This window comes from Saccostrea echinata, unplaced genomic scaffold (assembly GCF_033153115.1).
Source record: "Saccostrea echinata isolate AGI-Se365-2 ecotype Australia unplaced genomic scaffold, CSIRO_AGI_Sech_v1 ptg000048l, whole genome shotgun sequence".
Lineage (NCBI taxonomy): Eukaryota > Metazoa > Mollusca > Bivalvia > Ostreida > Ostreidae > Saccostrea > Saccostrea echinata.
The window spans coordinates 1,583,352-1,610,921 of NW_026889797.1; the positions used below are offsets into that span (position 1 = coordinate 1,583,352).

The 27,570-nt window shown below is 31.1% G+C and overlaps 2 protein-coding genes across 2 annotated transcripts in view; both read right to left on the minus strand.

The window, feature by feature from the left end:
* The window catches only part of LOC133203148 (uncharacterized), a 36,252-nt gene extending 23,128 nt beyond the window's left edge, over positions 1–13,124 (minus strand). Inside the window, exons 1-5 of the mRNA XM_061338993.1 lie at positions 13,050–13,124; positions 5,418–5,651; positions 3,334–3,588; positions 571–708; positions 55–192 (exon numbers count right to left, since the gene is read on the minus strand). Coding sequence (XP_061194977.1) covers positions 55–192; positions 571–708; positions 3,334–3,588; positions 5,418–5,651; positions 13,050–13,116 — 832 coding nt within the window. The 5' untranslated portion in view covers positions 13,117–13,124. The remainder of the gene's footprint in view (positions 1–54; positions 193–570; positions 709–3,333; positions 3,589–5,417; positions 5,652–13,049) is intronic.
* A 2,661-nt stretch (positions 13,125–15,785) lies between these two features.
* Positions 15,786–27,570, minus strand: part of LOC133203149 (receptor-type tyrosine-protein phosphatase epsilon-like) — a 48,744-nt gene continuing 36,959 nt past the window's right edge. Inside the window, exons 14-16 of the mRNA XM_061338994.1 lie at positions 17,034–17,179; positions 16,676–16,811; positions 15,786–15,952 (exon numbers count right to left, since the gene is read on the minus strand). Coding sequence (XP_061194978.1) covers positions 15,842–15,952; positions 16,676–16,811; positions 17,034–17,179 — 393 coding nt within the window. The 3' untranslated portion in view covers positions 15,786–15,841. The remainder of the gene's footprint in view (positions 15,953–16,675; positions 16,812–17,033; positions 17,180–27,570) is intronic.

Below are 27,570 nucleotides of genomic sequence, written 5' to 3' on the forward strand. Positions count from 1 at the left end.
ATGGATTAAGAAGCACAGTACATTGATGCGATAATTGCAAAAGATGAAGCATACCAGTCGTACAAAGTTCTCCTTTATAACCACTGTCACAGCTTTCAAGACATGACCCATTTATATGGTGACATTGTTTATAACCCAGACAAGCTCCACAGCTTTCTTCACAATCTTGTCCATATTTTCTACCATCACATTCTGCAAATTTAACAAAAAAGTGCAAATTGGAAGTTTTATTCATTATTATTTCCAAAATGTTAAATTAAACATTCAAAAGTAGATTTTATGACATAATATATAAAGACAATGTAAGTTGTTTCAATTCTAAACAATTCGTAAATGATTTTTTTCCCCGTGATCCATTTGAAAGAGGGGCTAAAAGAAATGCGGATCTTATATGCATTTACCAAGATTTTTTTTTCTGCTCAAGGTTATTGAGATTTCCAAATGGAAATTTCAAATGGAAGCATTCCAAGATTTACATTATTCTGTTCTGAAATATACATGATATATTGTTTTTGTTTTTTTGTTTTTGTTTTTTTTTTTTTAATCAACAGTGAATTGAAAGAATCATACCGTGTTTACAATAAGGACCTTTATATCCTGGCTTACACCAATAACACTTTCCATTCTCTATGTGACAATAACCGTTCCCACAATTGTCAGCACAGGGGATAGAACAATTTGATCCATAGAAGCCAGCAATAGGACATCCTTAATAAAATAACAATGTTATAACTAATTGAATTGCTATTTGTGGTAATTACAGGGAAACTTGTCCGAAATCTTCTCATATACGATGTTAACTTTAAGTCCCTTGCAGTAAATTCAGTTGTTTTAAATGTTGTCAAATCCGAGATGTTGCCTTCTTTGGAACCAGTGGTGTCCAGATTAGAGAAGTTTTACGGTATATTGACTTTCTATTATTCCAAAACGCATATGAATATGTTATGATTGACCACAAAACCTACAGTGTCTTGTTTTGATAATGTTAAACTATTCGGTTGACTTCACTGCCGTATACTTCAACCACTATTGTATATTATGCCTTTTCCATTGAATGACCCTATGTCCACTTTGATCCCCATTTGGCTGAAATATTGCCGACTTGGCGTAAAACACAATAAATGAATTTGATCCCCTTGAACCTTTTTCGCACGCTAACAACTTTATTTTTATAGAACAATCTATGGCACACTTTTGTTGAATATTTTTCTTTTCTTTTGCAAATGTTGTGATACCAAATCCTTTCAACCTTCTCTCACTTCTTGAGTCACAAAGCCGTAAAACATAATTTTTTTTTTATAAAACTCCAGGTTAATATAGCCAAGAGCGATTCCCTGAAGGACCACTGGAAGGTAATTAAAGGCATAAAAATGAAAAAAAAAAAAAAGAGGAAAAAAAAAACTTTCAATATCCACAGCGTAAAGAGGAGTAAATTTTTTGTCATTTTACAATACATTCCATATAAACTTTTCATACTTTTAGGTAATTTGTTTTAAAGTCGAACGATTTCTTTTAGGTTCTTACGTATTCTAACGCATTAGTCATGTCAGCTGTTGTATATATTACGTTTTTGTACGCTTATTAAAAGTTGCAAAACCAGTTTTTACGAATTTAAGCGCAATTTTTCGGTTGTTGTAAGAAAAATGGCACTGTATTCTCTCTCTCTCTCTCTCTCTCTCTCTATTTACATTTAAGCATTTTATTTTCTAAATATAACACAATTTTTAATCTATTATATTTTTAAAGAAAATTAAACGATGTTTATGTCTACACTTTTTCCAATGAGCATGCATCCATTTAAATTCCCGAGAAAAATCATTTGCTTTTTCAAATATATTTTATTAAATTCAAAAGACGTTCTTGAAAACAAGATTTTATATAACATCTCTGGTCACTCTACGGTTAAACAACCTTCGCTATATGAAAACCTTGAATTTTAATTCAGTATGCAGAATCTAGAGATGAAAAATTCGGCTTTTGTGAATTCTGACCATTATAACCTTTAGATGTTGATGGATGCGATACCAATTTATGAATGAAGAAAGTGATTTTTTTTTCAAATTTAAAGTATATCTATGCCCAAAATTATTGAGAAAGCTGTAAAAGTATGCTTAACTCTTTACAACTTACTGAACTGTGACGCAACATACACTTAATGTTCACGTCATAGAAATATGACGTTACCTTTTCTCCGCAAGCACTTTATAGCGAGGTACAAGTTTCTCTAAAGTTTAGCGTAAATAATTATGACGTAATATTTTAATAACATTATAACATTTCTTATTTTATGAAGTTTTAGCAAGTACAAATTAGAAGGGAATTGGCATTAAATTGACGATTAAATTTTACTTTTGAAAGTGCGTGAAAATGAGTGATTGCGGGGAAACGGTATATGCGCGATTTTGCGTTAGAAATAGGAAATGGTATATGCGTTAAAATGCGAGACTGCGGGGAAGAGGGTTAAAAGACTTAAGCTTTAAAAACTCCCCCAGAAGGAAGTGTCTAGACATAGTAAGAATAATCCAACAGTGTCTAGTAACGGTCCTTTGCCACAGTAAGAATGTCTCCCATATACCTGCAATGTAACAGAAAATTGCGGAATCGCTCTGACACGGTTTTGGAATTAAGAAACTACATGTACATTGTATAACTACCAAATTAATCAAAACAAACCTTTTTGAGATTGGATATACCTTCAGTCTAAAGAAAACAATAATAAAAATAAAAATAATAATCCCTGTAATTTACACGCCATGGTGACATTCGGAACACGTTGGATTCTTTATAGTATAGGCGCATATTTCAATATTTTTTTTCTATATTGCCATCACGCAAACGCAATCATCCTTAAATCGGGTCCGTAGGCCCATAGAAAATAATATGACAGAACAGCTAATCTAATCCAGACAATGACAATTAAGTTATATGCCTTAATTTGTAAGCTAGTATGGCAATTTGCAGAAAAAAAATTCATTTGCTGATAAAATAGATAAAACGGGGGCAGAAATTTATTTTTAATTGCAAGATAAATCTGTTTAACTGCGAAATATACTCTTTGAAAAGGTTCATGGAAAAGAAAAATATCGTCAAAGATTTAAAACTAAAAATGAAATAATTAAGGATGAACAATTTCTTGTAAAAGAGATATTTCTCAAAATTTGCAGTAAACGGTGTATCATTCTTACAATTTCCATAGCTACTTTATTGAAGGTCACCATGCCACATTACGCTGATCAAAATAATTTCTTGCTTACTATTTTGAAAGAGTTTCAGAAGGGACTTATTTCAAAAATTGATAACAGTTTGTTTTCAATATCATGTGCATAAACCTACCGTAAACTTCAACTTCACACAACTCATTGTATGCATATTGGGAATATTCACTAGACGGTTGAAAATACTGCGGCCTCTCATTATAATAGATTACATATCTTCCATGGAAAAGGCATCGTATGTTGATTACAGGTGGAATGGTTGATTTTGTGTAGTTCGTGTCATGATAACAAAGGATTCCATCATTTTTGTTAGTTGTGTTCGAGATGTAAACATAAAATCCCAAAAATCTTGTGTTGTAGCCATCAACTCTATCTAAAGAACAATAGTAGCATTGAGAGCATGAAAGTATGCTTACATGAAACATTCACTATTTACCGATTCTCATTAAAAGACGTTGCAACTCATTATCTGCTGTTAGAAAACAGTTTTTACTATTACAAAGTAATTGCTCTAGCGTACACAGAAGGTAAATCATTGCATTTACAATTTATTCATAGTTGTGAGGAAGTTAACTATCATTTCTTAATATTAGTCACAGTACATGTCACAGCTACCTCTGACGTAAGGTGAAAAGCACATCCTGCGAAATAGTGTTTATTACACTGTGTATACAGTGTGACACAGCAATGTGAATTTAAAATTATCCAATTGTCCTTTGGAGTTGCACCATTTGAATAATACCATGGGGGAAATATCATTTGGCCTAAATAAACTATTTTGAGTCTTTAAAAAACAATTTATCAATTCATTCGTATAATCATTACTGATTCAAACTGAAGAATTCTAATCGAATTTTAATCATTATAATATCGTAAATTAGTTGCAAGATAAAATAAACCTTAATCGATAGCTCCATGGCTATGAATGTACCGTATCTCAAGAAATTATGATTCTTTTATATTTTATAATTCTTATAGGGATTGAAAAGATACAGTATAAAGAAGTCTTTCCTGCATACACTTGTAATAAAGAAAGACTTAATATCAACACGTGACTCAAAAATGAAATACAAAGCGAACATAAATACACATGAATATCTCTCAGTTTTAGAGTCCTAGAACACAAATCGTTACGTCAAATTGAGATAACCCATTAATCATTGCACTTTGTAAATTATTTTCTTATAATCATACATAAACAACAATTTGTCTGTAACTTCCATAGTTTAACTCTAAGTTTATCTTGCACACAAAGTCCATGTTGTTCAACAACATTTTCTTGCTCAATTATGACTTCATACCTTTCTCAAAAATATATATTGGGACATCAATGGTGGCGTTATGTTTATCAACTGAGGTCTTTAAAAGTTTCCAAGTTGACCATTCCAAATATATTTAAAAGAAATTCACTCGCTTTTCTGCTAGTATCAACTATCACCACTGGTCAGTTATTTTGGACTTTGATTGCAATTTTTTTTTTTAAATCTCACTCGAATGCAATTGTGTCTTTTAATGAACTCCGTCATATAATGGACTTTGTTCTATTGAAAATTCGACCCCCTTAAATCAATTTGTTTATTTCTTTTTTTTTTTATTAAAACTATAAATACTTTATGAATCATGGTTACTTCTGGGGGTGGGGGTAACTTCGATAAGGGGGAGATTAGTTATTTTTTGTTTGATAAGTAATGGGGATATTCTTTACTTAAAAAAGTGGCACTGTAAAACTCAACTCTTAATTTAGTCCATTAAAATACTCTTTAAGCAAACAATACTGTAATATAATCTTTATTTTATCAATTCTACATGTAATGCAATATCATATGGATTTATATATTTTTAGAAGACAAGTTTTGTGTTAATTGTAAATAATTAAAGAGAACATTGGAATTAAAAAAAAAAAAAAAAAAAAAAAAAAAAAACACACACACAAAAATTTGCCAGAGATAACTTATTGTGTGTTTGTGCTTTTTTAAGAATCAAGCTTGCATAAATATTTTAATTACGTTTGTTTTGTCAGCTCAAAATGAAAGAGCAAGACAATATAAACTTATTCATATGTTGGCTACCTTCATATCAGTACACAATTCAAGTACTATCTACATGTACACACATCAAAGCTTAAACTAAGGTATTTCCTATAAAATGATTCCCAGTTACAAATCTTTATTGAACATGTCCCCCTTCAGTACTGATACCTACCCCACCTTGAGTTATCTGTTCTATAATAAATCGTAATGTGGTGTATGCTGAGGATGGATTTAAGATCCACCAACCATGTGGCACTGTTTCTTTCATTTGCAGATACGACACACTGTCCTCCCAAGGCTGAGAGATTACTTTTAAGTCCATCAACAGCATTACTGGCATGGAATCTACCATCCCTCGAGCTATATTCCGCATACTGCCAAGTTGGTTTAAGTAAAGCAATGTTTTCTTAAACACACAAAATAAATAGAAAAAAAAATAATTAATTAATAGATAAAAAAAAAATAATTGTCTCGAATATTATTATGCCCTATTATTTATAATTAATTATTAAATAGGAGTTACATTTTCATTAAATTTTCAACAGAAAATAATGTAATTTATTTATTGAATTAAAGCACTATTTTGACACAGTGGGAAAGAATACATAAATTATACTTTGTCATTGTGAGAATTGTAAAACACCACTCCGACTGTTATAAGAAAGAGTAAACAAGTAGAGCTTTTTAAGAAAGCTTACCGTCTTTAGCAACAACCTTAAACAATAAACTGACCTAAACTTATCAGGCCGTATAATTCTTGAAAATTTCTTGGCTTTGTATTTCTTCATTAATTTTTTCTGACATAAGCCCTACCAAGTGAAACGTTAACAGATGCTCGGCTGTCTCCGTAAACATTAACTCGGCTGCTGAGATCATTCGGCAAACCTCGACTGATTCCGTCACTTTTGTGAGGTACGAATCTGCCGAGTGCTGCCGAGATTAGAAAGACAGTGCAAAACAAAGGGAAAAAGAATACATACAAGCTGTAAAGCTTGCATGCAATAAAGATCACTTCTGTTAACAATGAACATATAGAAACGCTTTTTGGTAATTCCTATAAAAAAAACTAGCATGTTATTTCCAATTAAGAGACCTCTATACACTGCACAGTAGAGAGTTATGATTTTGTGGTATTTTTATGCAAGTAGAGTGATCTGCCCTTTGATCAAGAATAAAATAAATTGAAATGTATAATTTATTGATTAATTTGTGATCAAATCAAGCATTCATAACACTTTAATAGGTCAAAATGAATAGATAAAACACTTCATTTGCAGATATTTTGCCCACTTAAGTAAACAACAGTGATTTATGTTCATCAGTACTTCATTGTCTTTGAACATTTTTCTTGGGGGTGAATGCAAGGCACCCTATGTTGAAAATGTGATAGATAAGCTCAATACTTAAGAGGCAGTCCACCAGAAAACCAGGCAGTTTTGTATTAATAGGCCGCACATCGAATGTGACGAATATTTGATATTTTATTGAAAATGATATTAATGTAGTCCATATGGAATAATGTAAGTAAAGATTTGTTTGAAAATAGCTTATTTACTAAAATAATGTTTTGTTTTGTGTTCTTGAATTCCCCTATATAAACCATTGAATGTTGGTCGGAAATAAAGAACTGTAAATTCTAATACATTTTCAACAGATCTATAATTCACTCCAAACTAAATCAAGAAATATTTCATCTTTCAATTCAAAAAATAAAATCAGTGGGAAAAATATTTTCAATAGTAGTTTTCTTGCAAAATAGACAGTCATTTTTATGAAATTCTGTGATGCAAGAGTTATCTCCCGTAGCATCGGGAAATCATCTAAACATCTTACTATCCAAGGGCGGATACAGGATTTGTGATTAGGGGGGGGGGGGGGGGGGGGTGGATAACTTCTTTCAGGCAGGGGGTCTGGGCGAAGCCCTGGTGGGGGTCCAGGGGGCGAAGCCCTTGGAAGCTCCTGGGTTTTCGTGAATTTTAAGAGTAAAACCAGACACAAAAATAGTGGTATTAATTAGTTATGTACACTACGATTTTTCACTTTTTAAAAGAGAAAAAAACACATACACACACACACACAAACAAACAAAAAAAAAAACAAAAAAAAAACAACGAACAAACAAGATCAGATTTTAAAAATAGCATTTTACCTAGATATACAAGAAGTCACAAAAATCAGAATGTTTTTCAAAGTACCGTGGTGTAATTTCGACCGATTATTATTTTGTTTTATTTAGATTTGTTCAAGTATGTCACTGCCTATTACATGTATTACGTTCAACTTTTACTGGATCCATTTTCCTTCGGAATACCTTTTATTGTTCAGATTACATTGTATTATATGTATTATTCGTCATGATATAAAATAAATGTGTTCGATTTACAAGATATGCGTGTTGGGTAACTTCGACCGCACACGGGGATTTTCGATCGATGTGCAAATATAAACGAAATTATTCGCGTCACCTCTAATTTAAATATATATATATATTAATTTTAAATTATTCTGTTGTAAAACATAAAAGATTGTGAAAAAATGCTGACAAAAAAAGAAGTAATTTTCAAAATGTACCTAATTTGAAGACATGATGTGCACCAGGTGCCCAAAGACTGATTTACCGATTTGTCAAGGCATGCTACAAATGTATATACATGTATATGCGCAGGCATCTAAACCACATGTAAACAGAACAGATGATTTTTTCACTGTTATAGAACTAGTTTCTACGGAGTATTCTTGTACATAATACTTATCCTAATATTTTTTTTATACGGACGGTGGTCATGATTTTTTTCTGGTAACAAATTGCATTGCGTCTTTTTCATTTGTCTAACTGAATTACCCGCTGACGCCGTATTCATGCATGGGTAACTTCGGCCGATTTCTGTTCAGCTGTGAATCTTTTCACAAAAAATCTTACGATATATTTTTATCTTAAGTTAAAACTTATGATAAAAATCGTTTTCACAAAAATTCTTAAGAAAGTCGTAAGTGCAAAATCTGTCGTAACTTTACGAGAGCCCCAACCCTCTCTTAATATTTTAAAACCGATTTTATTGTAAAAATAAGACCGCAAAAATCAAAATACACGTTAAATTGAACTTTTAAAAGCAACTTCCAATAATATTTTATATTATTTCACAATCATTGTTGAAAAATTAAATGAAATACACTACAAAATATTTACGATGTAAGTTTCACTTAAGATTTTCATATGACCTACTTTTACGTCAAACTTGTGATTGTGACGTCAGATTTTAACTTCCTTGCTTCACAAACGATTGCATTCGATATTTGTTGTCAATAATGTTTGTTATGCTGACAAATGTTTAAAACTAAGTTGTATTTTTATTTTCACCCACTTATTTAAGGATTATAAAGCATATTGAAGTCGTTGCTAGGGATGAAGTCTGTCGTAAGTAAAATCTTAAGTTCAATCTGCTACGAATGCGTTCGTGAAACACACTTAAGATTTGTCGTAAGAGATTCTTAAGTTGAAATCCTATGCAAAAACTTAAGATTTTTTGTGAAAAGGGCAACTGATTTGCATTTTATTTGTAAATACTATAAATTAAAAAGGTATGAATTTAAGTTGCAAAATTAAACATAGTTGATAAATTTCACGCCAGGAATATCCACTGTGTCTTTCTATATATACAAGATATTTTCAGAGGTGATAAACTGATAATGCCCCGCAATGGTTTAAAAATACTCGTCCGTAATTTTTCGGGCGATAAAGTTTCTTCTTGGATGTAATTTTCCAGTGAAGAAATAAATTCCGCCTATTATTATCGACACTGATTTGTATAAGAAAAATGCATTTTCTTTCTGCATAAAATACATGTAGATGTATGTACGCTATAATGGATTATAAATAAATTATTTTAAGGTATTTATGAACGGTCGAGATTAACCAGGTGGTCGACGTTACACCATCGTAACCTACATCCTGACCTTAAATTCCATTTATATGGAAAGATTATGAGATGTGTGTAATGAAAAAAAGTCTTGTATCTATGTAAGTAAATTACTGCATAGTTACACCATTTGATAAATAAATACATCAATCAGTGGGCGGGTTTGTAACGTAGACCGTCTGATTTTAAATTCATTTACTATAGTATTTACCTTCGACCAGCCTTTAAATATTGCAGTATTTTTCCTTGCATCATGATAGGAAATTGACAAGTGTAGTCTACCCTTCAAACGAAATCGGGAGACGTTTTCCGGTTTGAATAATTATGAGATAATATTCATAGCCTAGGGAATGCAAGGTTTTCAGACTTGATTTTTAAGAAAACCGATACTTGGTCATTAAATAAAATTGCCATTTTTTAATTGACCATTGATTATAAAACCAAAGAATGGCATTATTAATATTAGTCATGTCATACTTTGAAAATTTTAGGGGGGGGGGGCGTGCGCCCCCCCCCCCCCCTTAAATCCGCCAGTGGTATCAGAACCCCTGTGAGAAATTTAGAACTGATACGCTAAAGAATATCATTCAACTAAAAATAATTGGTTTATTTTCAAAAACGGAATTAATTTTCAAATCCAAACATAATATTTAGTCTAAAATTTGCTTTATTATTCAGGTTGAAACCACGTTTCCATTGATGTATCAGTGACGTCAAATACCTATCTAATATTGCGTCACAATAGTTGCAAATATTCCGCGGAAGTTGGTGAATTTATGTAAACGTGCAAAGAAAAAGATTTTTAAAAAGTTACGTTAAATAATTTCTATTTCTGTCCAATTACTTTTCCGAGTGCATTAAATAATATTGTGATCCAGAATGTATTTTATTCACGGGCGACGCCTCAGCTATAGATGTTTTAAAACAAGTCAGTATTGATAAGTAGTTTTATACATGTACAAAACGTCTTTACAGTAATCATAATAGGATAAAATTTGGATGTGAAAAGATTAAGGATTATTTCTTAATATTCAGTACTAATGAATATTCCAAATTTACGCAACATTAAATTCAGCAAAGTCGAGATGTACACTTCATGAAGTGTTGTTAATACTTGAATATGTTAACTTATATGCAGTAATATCAAATATCAGCATTATACGACTGTCGGACCGAATAAGTTTTAACAGTTGTAAGAACGAAAGTACTCGTCACATCCCACTTCACTAATATTAGCAATGGCTGTTTACTATTAGTGTCGGTGGTTCAGATTCTGTTTAAACTTTATTTATTTTTAAAATGTAAAATCTGAAATAGAAAAAAAAGTTATAGAATTCTATTAATTTACTACTTAATGAGGAAAATGTTGCCAATTCTACTGCTGGACGCCCCACTTCAAGCTGACACTAAAACGGCAGATGAGTCAATGGAACATTTTTTTTTTTTTATTTTCGTTTTTAAAATTTGACAATTGTTCCACATATCCTTATACTTTATATTGAGTTAAAATAAGTCAGTAGGTTGGTAAATTTCCAAAATATCTCATTATTATCAAACCAGTTACAAAACGGATGCCGCCCAGACGAAACTCCCTCCCCCCGCTTTTTTTTTTTTTTTTTTTTCGTGCGATCATTTCTGGGCTCTATTATCATGATTATATGTATGTAAGTGTACAGGTTTTTTTCTTATTTATTTCAAATTAAATTTCTTAGAGCATGAAAATATTCCTTAATATGATGAATGGATGAAAAAAATTGGAATTAAAGCCGAGGCTGTACACATAAAAAATACTTGCAGGATTAAAGTACGTGCATGTATAATTTCGCCACTGCAGGACTATTTTTTTTTTTTTTTTTTTTTTAGATTTTCTTTTTAGTCCAGATAATTTAGAAAAATATTTTCCTTGGAAATGAGATATTTTATTAAGCTTAAAATTTGCTATTAATTGTTACATGAAACAAATATCTTTTTGAATAGGTGTGTATCAAGAAATCAAACAGATGTTTTACAAGTAATTAAAAAGATCATCATGGACCTGAAAAAAAACATTTAGTAATTAAGATATATGTAATCTATGGATAAAATCATCCAAAACATGTAACTCACAGAAAAGAAATAAAATACAGACATATTCCTACGATAAAATACAACGAAGAGCCGATTTTAGAAAATATTTCTAATTTTTAATATAGAAACCAATCCCGATTGAAATAAAACCGATCCCGATCGAAATTGATGCAAAATTATTAAGTAAACAAATTAATGGTAATTGCCACCTAGAAAACATGTTTAAAAATAAATCAAGTAATTTGTAAACCATATTAAAACAAAACAACCAAGTATCATGATGAAATCATAGTAGCTTTCCTATTTATATAATTCCGGTCGAGATCGGTTTAATTTGGATAAATTTATAAAAAGTAGATAATTTGACGCCTCTTATTTCTCTCAATATACCTGTTCCCACCAATTTTTTAAATTGATTCAACAATTTGTACTTTGTATTCATAATAACATGAGGAGAAAGTTTTGACATTTAAATGTATTGGATTTTAGAACGTAATGAAAATTGGATAGTGAATTCATTAAGTCACTTGCTTAACTCAAGTTTAGACCACATAATTTTTTCTAAAGATATATAAATTGGTGTCTTATTCATTGATATTATAAAAGATAAGGGTTTATACTATAAATAATATTTATTGACATATCCAGTTTTTGAGTATTTGTTTCAAATAAAACAAAACAAAAACGTAGTAAATTTTTAACCAACTTGTTGACCTTTTTGCACTTAAAATTAAGCACTAACCAAAAACAGGACTAGAGGAACACTAAAAAAAATTTTGATGTTGCCATGTATAAACATTTGCTTTAATAAGTCTACATGCAAAAAATAATTAAAATCCATGACATGCGATGTGCCACCCATTGCCTGGTTTTTTGGTGGACTGCCTCTTAAATCTTTACACACTATAATTTTCTCAATGTCCAAAAAATATTTTCCTCTAGTGTATAGAGGGTCCTTAATTGCTGTCAATTTCCACTGTTCGTTTTGTCATATAAATCTTGAAAAATTGGCAAGTCGTACGAAAATTAGACCATCAGGAAATTATCTCCCTTGCCTTGAACAGCATTTCAACCAATGAAATAATTGAAAATTTTCTCATCATGCAATTTCTATCAATCACAAAAGAGAGGAAGTGCAAAGTCCGAAGACTGTAAAATACTTCAACTCTGTATACCGTCTTCCAAGGAAGACGGTAATAACACCATCCTGACACATGTGACAGCTACTAAAACTGTCAAAGTTTCTACAAATGTTTTGTGGAAATCCATATTTACAATGTTTCAATCTCACAACCGCTTAGCTATGACGTCTTAACAGCTCAACTATAACATCACAGCCTATGACATTGTGTAACGAAAAAACAGATGCATAAAAAAAATCAAAGAAAACGTAATCAATAGAAAATTAGATGTTTTGTAGTAAAATGTTGCATTAATTTCACTCGTGAGACAGATTTTTTTATTATATTTATTCACTCGTGCTTCACACTCTTAAAAATACCCTGTCCCATTCGTGAAATAAATTACCTATTTAACTACAAAACATTGAGCATTCACAACATGTTTAATGTTGAAGTTTAACTTGAATTCATCGGGTGTTTGGAAGAAAAGGTACTCAAATGGAACAATGATGAAAATTATGTTTATTAAAAAGAAGAAATATGATAAGCTATCAGAACACATTCCATGTGCTATATAGGATATAACCATTGATAAAATACATGTAAGATGCTGGCGATTTTTTTAAAGCCTTCATAATGAAATATTTTTGAGCCACATCATAATGTAGATAGAATCCTGCCATTCGCTAAATAACTTACCGTATCCCAATGTAGATCCAGTCATCAAAGCCACACTTAGAATTACTTTTACATACATTTGAGGCATTCAGAATACTACACCAACGGATCAAGGAAGCGCTTAATTCAGGTGAACAGAGCATAAATCTTGTAAACATATATATAGACGTGCAAAAATACTGGTTATATTTAACCCCAATACCTAGTTAAATATCTGCATCGCTAACGTGAGTTAAATATCCTACGAATAATATCGGATTTTTTTTTTACCTGGTGGGATTGCGTACGCACTTTCCTTTTTTTAGTAAAGCATTCAAACACACAGAACAAAAACTATATTTATCAAGAGTTTTAAAGAAAAAAAAACAACAATATAAAACAAGGGCGGAAATTATTGAAAAGTTGTATTTAATTTTCCTTGTAATGAACGCTCTTAAATGAAAATTGTCATTTACGCTTGATATACATTAAGAACTAATAAAAGCAAGAAATATTTTACAAATATTAAACACCTTCTTTTCAATAGTATATTAATGTGTTAACGGTAGGGGACCCGGCACAATCGCGGAATCAGATATTGGAAATATGTAACACCTGCGTTCAAACTCTTGCAGGAACCATAGCAAATGCGATTATAATTCCTCTTATATACGTTTACATATTTTTCTTTTCAATTTTGATTTAACTTCATCATGTGCAAGTTTGTTAGAATACGAAGATCATAAAAACTAAAGCACGGTATAGAAATCTGAATGTGACGGCAAATGAAATTTTGACGTCAAGGCTAGCATACTTTAAATCATTTTGTGTACGGCTGTGGAAAACTCTTGTCAAGACCAAACGACATGTTAAAACAATAACAATGCCAAAGAATACGTATAAGGGTTTGCTTTTTATAGGTACATTTTATATCTCACAAATAATTAAACCAGTAGAAAGAAGGAAAAAAAAAAACGAAGGCTCCGGAGGACCATTGATTATGAGAACCACTGAGAAAGCTTCTGTATAGATATGACTTATCATGATTATTTAAAGATTTCCTATAAATTCTAAGGTAACAAGTTGATCGCCCATTGTGGCTCCATCGTACATCCCTAGATAATGGTTTGAATAAAAGTAAATTCTATACTATCTGAGAATGCTTCTGTATAAATATGATTAATCAGGGATTTTCTCTTCTTTCGATGAAAAAAAATCCCTATGTATTCTTTGATAAGATTTTCTTTACACAAGGATTGATTGATTGATTGATTGCATGTTGTTTAACGTCCCGTTCGAAAATTCTTCACTCATATATAGACGTCACCATAAACCGGCGAAGGGCTTCAAATTTAGACCTTTACTCGGCACTCATGGTCATTGAGAGGTGGAGGCTCTTTATCGTGCCAACGCCTGTCGTGACACGGGACCTCGGTTTTTCAGGTCTCATCCGAAGGACAAGCAACTTTCACTTCAAAGTACCGAGCGCTTAGCAAAGGAACAGCTGTAACTTTTTTTTATCGATTCGAACAGACGACCTTCCGATCACAGAGCGAGCGCTGTGCAGACTGAGCTACCGTGACGGCCTTAACACAAAAAAGTTTTGTAGTTAGTTTGGTTGAAATTGGTCCATTTTTCTTTAACAATAAGTCCAAAATGTTAAAAGTGTACTAACAAACGAACGGACAGACAAAGAGATGTTTAACAATATGTCATCAGAATAGCTGATTTAAGCTTTATCACAGTTGGGCTTGTAGGGGGTAAAACCCATTGGGAATCACCATATCCTGTTTGCGCAAATAATAAAAATTAATTAAAGCACAACTGCTTCACATTGGTGTAAAAATCTAAGTACAAGAATGTATTTCAGAATCATATACCATTGAGAATCCATAATGATAGTAAACAGGACAGACACTTTCCCGCACAACTCCCACCTACTGCATTCAAACGACTATAAGTAAAAGAAGGAAAAGCGATATTTGGATACTGAAACTTAAATTGTATCCTTAACGAATGTCAACTGTATTCGCTAATGCACGAGCCTTGTTTTTTGATAAGTTGAGGAGACTGTGCATATTCTTTCTGTCATTTTTTTTATCATTAGTGGCAGCATTTTTACCTCTAATGAAAAAATGTTAACACAATTATGTAAATGTTTTATCATTAATGCTAAGGTGGTGTATCATTAATGTAATGATTTTATCATTAGAAAACAAAAATCCATTCACTTATTAAATCCAACATTCTATTGTTAGTCAAAATCATTATCATTGTCAATGTCATTATCATTAATGGTTGATACAATGCTGCTAAACTTAGTTTGTCATAAAAGTTAGTTTTATTGCACAATCCCTCTTTCAAAGGTTTTCACATAAACTGTTATATTCTTTATGCCCTATAGGAAATGCAATGAAAATGTTTATCTTCCACATACAATGACATAAGATAAATAAATTATAAGTTGAAAACATTCTTTATAAGAGCACATCAAGTCAAATATTTATGAGAATGACATTTTGTTTATTTTGAAAGAATATTTTCTTTTTCACGTATGAATTAAAATTTTGTTAATGATAAAAGCGTTTATTATTAAATTCATAAAATATAATAATCCTACAATTAAGGTATGCAAATGTTACAATGCAACGAATATTGTCTATTTTTAAACTCAAAATCCTAGCCCTAAACCATATCTCTAATCAGTTTTCATCCTTTAAGGTTACAAATAACTTTAATAATGTACAATACAAAGGTATAATGTTTTTCACCGGTATTGTTGGCAGTTACAGTGTGATATAAATATAGTGATGAGCTTTACAATTTTATTATTATTATGTGTAAGTCTCTTTTTGATGAACTATGCTTCTATTGATTAGAGTATATGTTTCTGTGCCTCTCTGTATGTGATCATCCACGGCCTTGAAGATGAGTCCATATTCTTCCTGTAAGCAAACACGTTTGATACTGAAATATATTGCTGTTTTTGAAATTATGCTACTTTATATTATTTTGTTGGTATAAAAAACAGTATTTGGTTTTTGAGATGTTTTGTTTCCGATTTATACACTGTAAACAAACATTTAAGAAATATTGCGACTGTATTCTACTCGCAATTATTCCTCTCTGTGAACTACATTTATTTCATTGTGTACACAGAACAATTCCTCAGTTGCAAAAATTCATCCACATGATTTCAAACTGAGAAATCGTAAATGAAATAATAGCGAATAATAATTGGTGTCTGTTTTTTTCGCGCTCAAAGAATGTACCGTAAAAGTTAAGCCATTGTGAATATTGTTTAAAATTGTTGAGTTAGTTATTGGATACATTGTACATTTATGTTAAACAATTAACCATAACTTTCTTTGTTTTCAAAAATGGTATATAGCATTCCGAAAAAAAAAGAAAATTGCAGAAAGTGAAATGAAAATCACTGTGAAATGTACCAAAAAAGGTGAAAAAAGGTGAAATATTATACACTTGAAATTAAAGTTGTTCACAGTTAACAGCCCTTATTTCCTTCTTTTTTTTGCGCATTCAAACGAATCATTGAATTAATGAAAACTGTGCTTTTGAATAACGTTTGGTGCATACATACATCTAATATCTAAGGTGAATACTATTGTTCTTGTAAGATATTATATGATAAGTTTAATAGGTCTTACAAGACTTGAACAGAACTCGGGCCTTCGAATTTGAAGTTGTCTGACGGAGGTAAAAACATCCACGTTTGTATCCATGTTCATTTGTTGAATCACGTTATGAACAGCACAAAAGGCACCACAGAGGGAAGCTCCATCGCTACAAGGCAAAATATATTTCATTTAAAGAAACCGTTAGAATTTCAGATTTCTTTTCTAATAGACGTGCACTCAGTGGTAAAATTAGAAATTAGAAATTTTCCGTCAAATCCATATACTGAATTTTATTTACTTATTAAAAAGAGGTCCAATAAACCTTTCTAAAAGAATGGTAAGATTTGCCTTCACCTATTTAAATGCATTCTTAAAATTAATATTAAACCTGCTGACAACGATGACAGGGTTTTCCTTCTCCACACCAAGAGCGACAGAAACCAGACTTCGAAGCTGGGAAGTATCCAGAGGTGTTCCGAAAGTTTTGATGCTAGACCTTGGCTCTATTACTGTTACTGTCCGAGTCTTTTTACTCTACAGAAAGTAAACATTTATTTTACATTTTATTTTCCTTTTCTGTTTATTTATTGAGCCTCTAACTAAATTAAACAAGAGGCCCATGGGCCACATAGCTCACCTGAGCACACTGGCTAGGAAAAAGCAGAAATCAGTTCAGTATTTTGAAAAGTTTTAAGGAGGAGGGGGCAAGCCTAAATTTACACTTCTTCAGGATGCTTCTATATCAATATTACTAATCATGACTTTGCTGTTCTTAAACAGAAGAATTTTGAATATTTTTTCCCTATGTATTCCTTTGTAAAACTCAAATTGGGCATAGTGGCCCCACCCTACCCACCGTAAATTAGAACAAATTTGAATCTACACTACAGTGCCTGCAACATTATTGTTGACAACTTACACGAACGATCACGTTACACGAACGATTTCGCACGATTAACGCACGATTAAACCTGTTACACGAACGATCCTTCACGCACACGATTCTACACATTACACGATCTTTCACGATTGCTAACGCAAACGCACGATTCTTTACGCAAAATATTAAAAATATTTAGGAGTGGATATTTTCAAAAACGAAAAATTACGACTTACTAATTGTATACTAATTGTATAGTTATTTTATATTACAAATAATTATTGGTGCAATTTATCGACTTTTGAAAAAAAAAACTATTTAAAATGGATTTTTTAAACTAAATAATTTGCAATCGTTATTTAAGATTACAAATAATTATTTATGTAATTCTCCCACATAGGAAAAGTGATTTTTGAAAGCTTTTCGATACGTACAGATGTAATTTATGATCGATTGCTGCATATCCTATTAAGGCCTTGAACATGGAGAGTTTTGATTCTATTGATTTTTTTCATATGCGGTAAGGGCGGATAACATTTTAAAAAATGGCATAAAATGAATTAAAACTATATCCATCATTAATATTTATTTAAGCATTGGGAATAATTTATTATTTTTTGTAAAGATATACGTTTTTAATGCATTGATATAAAAAATATCTTGAACTATAATTAGCAGTAAACATAACTAACATCAGAGGGAAATTCATTCTTAAAATGCTATTTTAGGAGAATACAATACTGTACAACTTACTATATTGCTTACTTACTAGCGATAGTTAGTTCGTTCAATATTGTAAACAGAGCTCCATTTTTTTTCTTATTTCAATTAAGACAGACAATCGAAATGCTTGTTTAACAAATTACATTCCGATAAAAAAAAAACTTAAAAAACGAAATTTGTACGTTTCTAACCTCACGATCACGCATAATTAAAACGGCAATCGGTTGAGCCTGATACACGCAGGATCTCCCACGTTACACGAACGATCACGCACGTTGCACGAACGATTCTACACGATTGGTTTGTCAACAATAACGTTGCAGCCACTGTACCTGTGGATACTCCTATAATAATATGACTAATCATTGCTTTTTTTTCTTTGATTTTTTCAAGATGATTCCTATATATACTTATGCAAATCTTTGACCTTCTGTTGTGCCAAAACCCTTTGGGTGGTGTCATGATTTGAACAAACTTGGTTCTACAATACCTAAGGTTGCTTCTGTATATATATATATATATATATATATATATATATATATATATATATATATATATATATATATATATATATATATATATATATATATATATATATATATATATATATAGGTATATGAGGTTGTTTGTGGGCACCGACCTTCTAAACAGGTTTGTGGGATCTCGCATTTCTACATTGCATAGCTATGTCATATTCATGATTTAGGCGTTATATATGGTCATTATATAATATATAATATAATTTTTGAGATAAGATTAAAAATGTTGTATATCATTGTGGGTCATTATATTCATATATATAGAGCATTGTGGGATAAAGTATATACATCGCACAATGCTCTATATATATGAATATCATGACCCACAATATTATCATATGCTATATATATTATGTGCTGCATTTCACAATGTAAGACATAAGAATTAATGTTTGATATAAATATATATGTATATTTACATATGTACAATATGGAATGAATCATTAAGAACAGTTTTGCTGGATTCAATATAAGATTTTAAATATTACTTTTCAAGTATTTTGGGGTCATATTACATAATGACTCACTGCGATATACGATTTATGAGATTCTTAACAAGATATTTTAGGGATATCCTCTCTCTCTATATATATCCCACAATTTCTTACATACACAAATATATATAGTGACAAAGATGATTTATCAAATAATGTCCACCCCACAATGTATTATTTATAATTTATTTATTCATTAAGCATTGTTAGATATTGAACGGCATATTTTATCTATATGCCTACTTATCCCAGATTTTCTTATATACATGTTTATAGTGAACCACATTTAAGCATTGAATTCTTACTTTTAAAAGTAAATATACAGATTTAATCACTGCATTGATTCCATAATGTCCAATCCGTAATGTATTTTTATTGAGTCAACATATAGGATAGCAGAGTAATATTACGAGATTCTACACTATATTTTTATGCAATCGCCTGTCCCACAATTCGTTATATACATATAAATATATATAGTGACCCACAAACAGCTATCATCACTACATTTATAACATAATGACCTTCCATTCGTGAATTATTAATTTAAACAATAAAGAGCTTATCAACCTTATATTATGAGATTTTAAAGACAATATCTTACGTATATGCTTTCATATCCAAAAGTTTGTTATAAACATATCTATATCATGACCCACAAACAGGTATAATCACTATATTTATCCCACAGATCATATATACATAGATACATGTATCGTGACCCACAAACAGGTATAATCACTATATTTATCCCACAATTCATTATATACATATATACAGTGACCCACAAACAGGTATAATCACTATATTTATCCCACAATTCATTATATACATATATACAGTGACCCACAAACAGGTATAATCACTATATTTATCCCACAATCCATTATATACATATATACAGTGACCCACAATCAGGTACAATCACTACATTTATCCCCCAATTCATTATATACATATATACAGTGACCCACAATCAGGTATAATCACATGCAATATATATATCCCACAATTCGTATATACAATGACCCACAAACAGGTATATTCACTTCATCTATCCCATAAGTCAATCCCTTATCGTAATATATTTACTATTACCATAATCTATTCATTCAACATATAGCTTATCAGCCTAATATTAGAAATTCTCAACAAGAGATTTCATCCCCGAGCCTACATATCCCACAGTTTCTATATACGCATAGATAGTGACACAAAATAGGTATAATTACTACCTTAGCCCGATAATGTCCATCTCATAATATTTTATTTATTTATTCAATATTATGACATTATTAAAAAGATTATTTTATGCATAACACCTACTTATCCAATAATTTCTTACATATACATGCAGTGACCCACAAACTGGTGCATTCATTAGACTGATCCCATAATGTTCATCTTATCGTACTAATATTTTATTCATTTATTCAATATACAGCTAATAAGCCTTATATTATAACACTCTTGCATGTTACACTTTTTTTGCAATCACCTACTTTTCAAACAATTCCTCATATACATGTAAATTCGTGTATATAGTGACCCATAAACAGGTATTAGCATGTACTATACATTGATCCCGTAATGTCCAACTCGAAAGTGTATTAATTATTTATTCATTATGCAACGTTTCATCCGAAATTATTAGATTCTTAACAAGATATTTTATCTAAACGCCTACTTATCCCAGAATTTCTTTTAAACGTAATTATTAATTAACCAAAAACAAGTATAATCATCGCGTTGATCCCTTAATGTCCAATCCATTACGTATTTTTTTTTTCTTTATTCAATATACAGGTTATCAAATTAATACTATGAGATTTTCACAATATATTTTATGTAATCGCTTGTTTATCCAACAATTCGTAATATACATATATTATAGTTACCCACAAACTGGTATGATTGCTACATTAATCACAAAATGTCCATCCCAAAATGTATTATTTATTTATTCAACACAGAGCTTATCAACCTTATATTATGAGATTTTTAACAAGATATATCTAATCTATATGTTTCGTATCCAATAATTTTTTATGCATATTTAAATATAGTGAACCACAGAGTGGCATATAATCACTTTATTTATCCCACAATACATTTATATATACATTTGTACAGTGACCCACAAACAGGTATAGTGACTATAGGTATCCCACAATTCGATATATACATATATACAGTGACCCAGAAACCGGTATAATCACTTCATTCATCTCATAATGTCCATCCCATACCATAATACCATTATAATATGATGATATTTTTATCAATCAAAAAAAGGTTTAAAGCGTCAAGTGCCTGTGCATTGATCCTAATAATTTACAGGAAGGGGGTGCACCCTGTGAAAATGTTTACATAATGTACAGTAGTTAAGAAGATTTTAAAGATTGTTTGAATTTTGATGGATATATGTCGACACAACAAACATTAAAAGGCTAATCTAAAACTGCAATATTCCGATTATTATTATCTGCAGAAAACACTCAACAAAATATATTTGAAAGCAAATATATGTCTAATTTGACAAGAAATTTTACTCCCATTTCACAGAACTTGAATATTATTCAAATAGAATTACTAAAAGTTAAACATCTCATTTAATAAATATTCTTATTATGATCGACCTTCATAATCCACCCATTTCAATTCAATTGACTGAGTATTAACGGAGAATATTTAAGAACCCGGGTTTTTAATTTGCCCGTGCAGGTCCGACAGCACCAACCCATTTTACCAACACTCGAATTTTGACAATGGAAGGAAATTTTCAATAAAGAAATGATAAATTTTATACCGAACACATCTATCGTGTTTTGTATCATAAACCGACAACGCAAATGGCGTGATATCTTACATGTACATTGTGAACAGTTTCATTTTGATAACTGGTCATCATGGTCATTATTTAGGGGATTATTATTGAAGAATGATTCAATTTGATCCTGAGAGAGGATTTTGGGGCGGGTCATGTCTCTTATTGTTTCCTCACAAACCAACCTAATTTGAATATATAATTAATTTTGTACGATATAGGTATCGATACACACAGATTTGAAAAAAAAAAAAAATGTTTCGTGATACATGTATGTTGATATTAAAACATATATATCATTTTTCATTCTTGTTCTATAAGTTAGAAAAGAATATCAAAAATTATAAGAGGTTTGGTATAAGTTTAGGAGTAAGGGTTTGAACGGAAACCCGCTGAGAAAATTGCGTTTAAAGAGGTTCGCTCCTCAGCTTTTGAGCATGTTTTTGGTACGATCTCTATTTAAAAAAATCTGCATAATATTTTAGTTCTTACAATAAATTTGAGTCTACAATGCCAATTAAACTATATTCAATTAAAATTCCAAGATTAAATTCCATACCAAAAGCATTAGAAAAATATTCTGACGGACTTTTTTTTTTTTTTTATTATTTTTTTTTTTAGAAAAAATGATAGATTTTTCTCTTTCGAAGTATTTACACCACTGTTAAGTTTGAATTCCTATTTTTCCATGCAAGTTGCACACAGAGTTATTTTGTGCAGTGAAATGTTTTATGTTGGTCCCAAATTATTTATCAAAATATCTGCCATGAATTCTATTATCATCTTGTGACAAATATAGCAAATTTATTGTGAAAGTCCAGATAAAAAATAGCCTCACTTTAATTATGATAAAAATTGACACATTTTTAATATTTTTTTTTAAACTACATCATAAACCCCCATATTTAATTTTCTTTTCTGAATATATAATATAATTTTAACCATTCTGCTGAAATTCAGCAAAATCTTTATATTCTAAAATGATTGACTGCTTGTTTAATGTTTAACGCCGAGTCGGCAATATTTCAGCCATATTTCGGTGGATAATTCTGTTTATATGATCGGGTTTTGAAAGTTTTGGTTTCTTTGGCGGCCCCCGATGAGCCTACTCTTTTTCGAAATCCAGAGAAAAGATCCTTTACGTGCCAAGGGGGTTGTAATCCTTGACAAGGGGCACCATTTAATGTCCTATCCGACGGACTTAAAAATACGTAAACTGTTAAAAAATAAATTGAGCTATGTATATTTCTCATCAAAATTGCTTGAATTACTTCTAAATTTTCCTGTAAAAACCAGTTTCATGCAAATATTCTAAAATTGTATTAACATTTGTAAGAAAGTTTTTACATCATTCTCACATTAACTAAAAGTCTCCTTTGAATAGGCGAGAAATCGGAACATTCCAAAGGAATATGATTAATAGTTAGCGGACAGTCACAGGATATACATTCTGGCTCAAGCCCTCGTTTTAATATTATAAGTATGCATGTTAATTTTTTGAATGACCAATACGTATTCTTGAAATAATCACTTCGTCTTGACGTTTAAGGTTGAAGTCAAATGATTTATTAACTTTGTTTTCTATAGCATATTTTAAAATGATTTTATTGCTTGTTATTTTTTTTAATGCCAGAAAAATGACATTTTCTGAATGCAGAAAGGTCAAATAATTGACTATGCAAAGTAATTTGAAATTCGTTGTCATAAATTTTAATGTGTTTATTCTGGATAAAATAAGACTTTCTGATTTGTTTGGATAAGAAATATTGAAGGAAAAACTTCGAAAAATTGATATATTTGTTAGACATAATTACAGTGCAAAAAGGTCATATAAAATGATCCAAAGTGCCAAAAAAGAGCACTAACACTCATTTTTTGTTTTCATTTTTAATCAAGCTCTATGTGTAGATTAAAAAATTATACTACTGAGTATTCTTAATGCTTTTTGTAACATGATCCAATCTCCTAAATCGCAGTAATTATTGCGTTTAAACAAAAAAAAGACTGCGTTTAATCGCAATGTTTATTGCTTTTAAATGCAAAGCACAGCTCGTAAAAATGCATACGCCATATTAGTTTTCCTATTTCCGATATACGCAATGGGGTATACTTTTCGCATTTGTTACAACTGACTGCTTTCTTGTCAGGGGTATACCTGCGTGGAATGTACGACAAGTGTTCCTGTTGGTTATGTTACATTACCTTTGTTTACATTTTATTGCAGTTTACGTGTATTAGTGTTTGTTTTGCACTGACCTGTGCAACTGATATTAGTTTCTTTAGTAACTTTTTTTTTTCTGCCGTGGAAGAAGCACAGTTACTTTTGTCGCTACCCGAGAGTTTTACAATAGTGCCACCCATAGAAAAAACTGTATATTTATTGCGCACAAAAAGTTGCGCTCAATTTTGGATTAATTTCTCCAAATTCTTACCTCAACTGCAGAAAAGCTCGATATTAAAATATTCCTTTGATTTCTATCAACTACTCTCATATTTGATATCTGCACGAAGCGCGTTGGACTGAATTATCTTGCCGTCCAAAATGGCAGTGTACATAGGCAAAATTTTCGACGGTTTCAATTTCAGACCCAGGAGGGATATTTACAATGGCTATAAGGAATGTTTTGTTGTTGAAATAGTAAAAGAATATGTTAGAAACACATGGTTAGTAATATTTTGAGATGGCACTTTGAAAAACACGGAGAAATTAATCGAGAAAAAGCGTAATTTTCTGTGCGCAATAAATATACACTTTTTTCAATGGGTGGCACTGTAGCTTTCCGGTCTGTCAATATTTTTTTCCGGAGAGCTACAGTTCTGCAGCTATATTAAAACTGGACGAAAACTGTAGAAAACGTAGCACTTCGAAAATATATTTACAGACAAAAAGACAAACAAAAGAACGGCTATCCCAGATCTAAATCACATAAGCTAAACATATGCAATATTTCTTCATTGAATATTAATACAGTAGTCAATGAAGACCTATCATTAAGAACACATTTTATATCGAGTAAAGTTTCCAGTTTAATTTTATTGCCGAATATGAAAAGTATAGAACACCGGAAAATAAAAGTTCAAGCTTTTCAATAATATCGGAAATGAAATGCAGCCCGTGAGACACAGTTAAATTATTTTAACTACATAATTTATTTACCTTTTTCGTGGTCTATTAACCTTTTCTTAAGAATCCGGGATCGTTTCCCATAAGTTCCACTTTGTATTACATGGCGCGTTCGGTACAGTAAAACTCGTTTCGTACGAACACGGATATTGCGAATTCACGGATATAGCGAAGTTTTCTTGGATCCCCATCTATATAAAATTAACGAATTCCTAATACGGATATAACGAATTACGGATATAGCGAAGTAATTTCACAGGTCCTCAGGACTTCGCTATAACCGAGTTTTACTGTAGTTATTTTCACTATGTGAAACCAACATTATTTTCACAATGTGAAAGGTTCCTTCTGAGGGTTCCAAAAAATCACTCTCATTCAATAAATGTTACAGTATTTCACTGTTGAAAATATAACAAACTATATAATTATTTGAATATTCTATGTTGCTGTAACTCTTACTTAAATATGAGGTACACTACTATTAATGTTTATTAATCAAGTTATTATTGTTATAATCCTTAACAGAACTGGGTAAATAATGATAAAATTAATCTAAGATTACCAAAATCAAGATTCAATGAATTTACTCCACATATCTGTACATAAGTGTTGAAAAGGGGGGCATTCCCTACATGAAATTCTCTTTCTTGTATTTAGTGATTTGACGGTGCTTAAAAAGTTTATAATATGTATTTCGTGACGCGTTTCTGTAATTGAAGGTATGCAGCTCATAAAAAAAATGGAATGGACGAGTACGATGTATCCTTTTTTCAGATCATTTTTCCATCACAAACCTGCCGAAGACGCAGTCATTACGTGGAAGGGGTGGGGTGGGGGTGTCAACTGAGTTAAATATTTGAGAAGCAAATAAAGTAACAGTTTGTTTTACAATTTGAAACCTACTACGAGCATTTCCTAGTTAACATGTTGCTATATCTTCTTTTGTACAATTCTACCCGAAATGTAGGTGTGGGCACAAAAATTCCCTTGCCCTCTCAAAAAAAAGATAGGACACTAACCTCAGCCGCTCTTCCTCCGTGATTACGCTTATGCTTGCTGCTAAGTAAGTTTTGTAACTTTATATTTCCTGATAATTGTTTAATGATATAATTTTACAGTAGTGAATTGCTGTGTAAATACATTGCTTAATGTTTGTTTGTTAATTTGTATCGCTTCCCAACTTCTAGTTATTGACAGTGGGGTGCCGTCTGGTAGGGGGAGTTTGGTAGCCAGCATCTCTATTAATCCGCAGTATATAACTGTCAATGAGGGGATGACCAGTATAAATAGGGTTCAATTGCTCTGTAGACTTGTTGATTGTTTTGAAGATGTCGGAGGCACAATTAAGACGGGCTAGAGAGGATTTGGTAATTAAACATTTATTATAGTTTGGTTAGGATTTACCAAGTGGCACCTGATATTTCACCGAAATCCTTGGTAAAATTATTGCACACCAAGGGCTTTTGGAGAAATTATTTGTGATAGCCTAAATTATTAAACGGCTATTACTTTTCTTATTTCTGGGAATTAACACCAGCACCAATTTTACACCGAAATATTTACCAAGGTGTTGTGTATTGGTGACTTGGTTAATTTTGGTAAACACCGAGCCGCACAGAAATATTTACCAAGGTGTAGCTCTGGTGATTGATTAATTAGGGAATTGAATAAAAAATAAAATATTCATTGGTAATTACATATAACTTTGGAAATTATTAGGTAAGTGAGGTGAATAAAAAAAGTTGGGGTGAATTAATCTCATTATGTTCATAAGATTCTTTATTTTCTTTAAACTGTAAATAAATGGTAGAATAAAATTGGTTTTATTTCTTAAAGAAAAGTAAAGGTTTATCTATTAATACAAGGATTACTTTATCAAATTGATACATTGGGATTTATATCTTGGGATTTACTAGTGCAGTGGATTATAGTTTGCGTTACATTGTGTGATTCAGTATAGAGTATTAAATAATTTTCACAATAAAAACCACGTTCCCTATAAAAATTGTGTTGAGTTCCACTCGCGTCAAAGTGTAAACAGGATATTTTATAAATATTGTTGCGTATGCATACACGTTTTATTTCTGCTTAAGATGGTTTCAGTTATTTAAACAAATTTTATTAACAACTGAATATACAAATAAGTGTATCTTCATTTTCAAACTTCAGAATAATGTCATCTTGACATATTATGTTTAGTGTTTGTGCATCAGACTCCCAAACCTAAAAATATCTTCAGAAACTTTTATGTTATCCGTATGCTCTATAGGGCTACTTGTTGATATGAAAGTTCAGATCAAAAGATTACGCTCCCAGAGAGGGAATTGATCCATTGAAG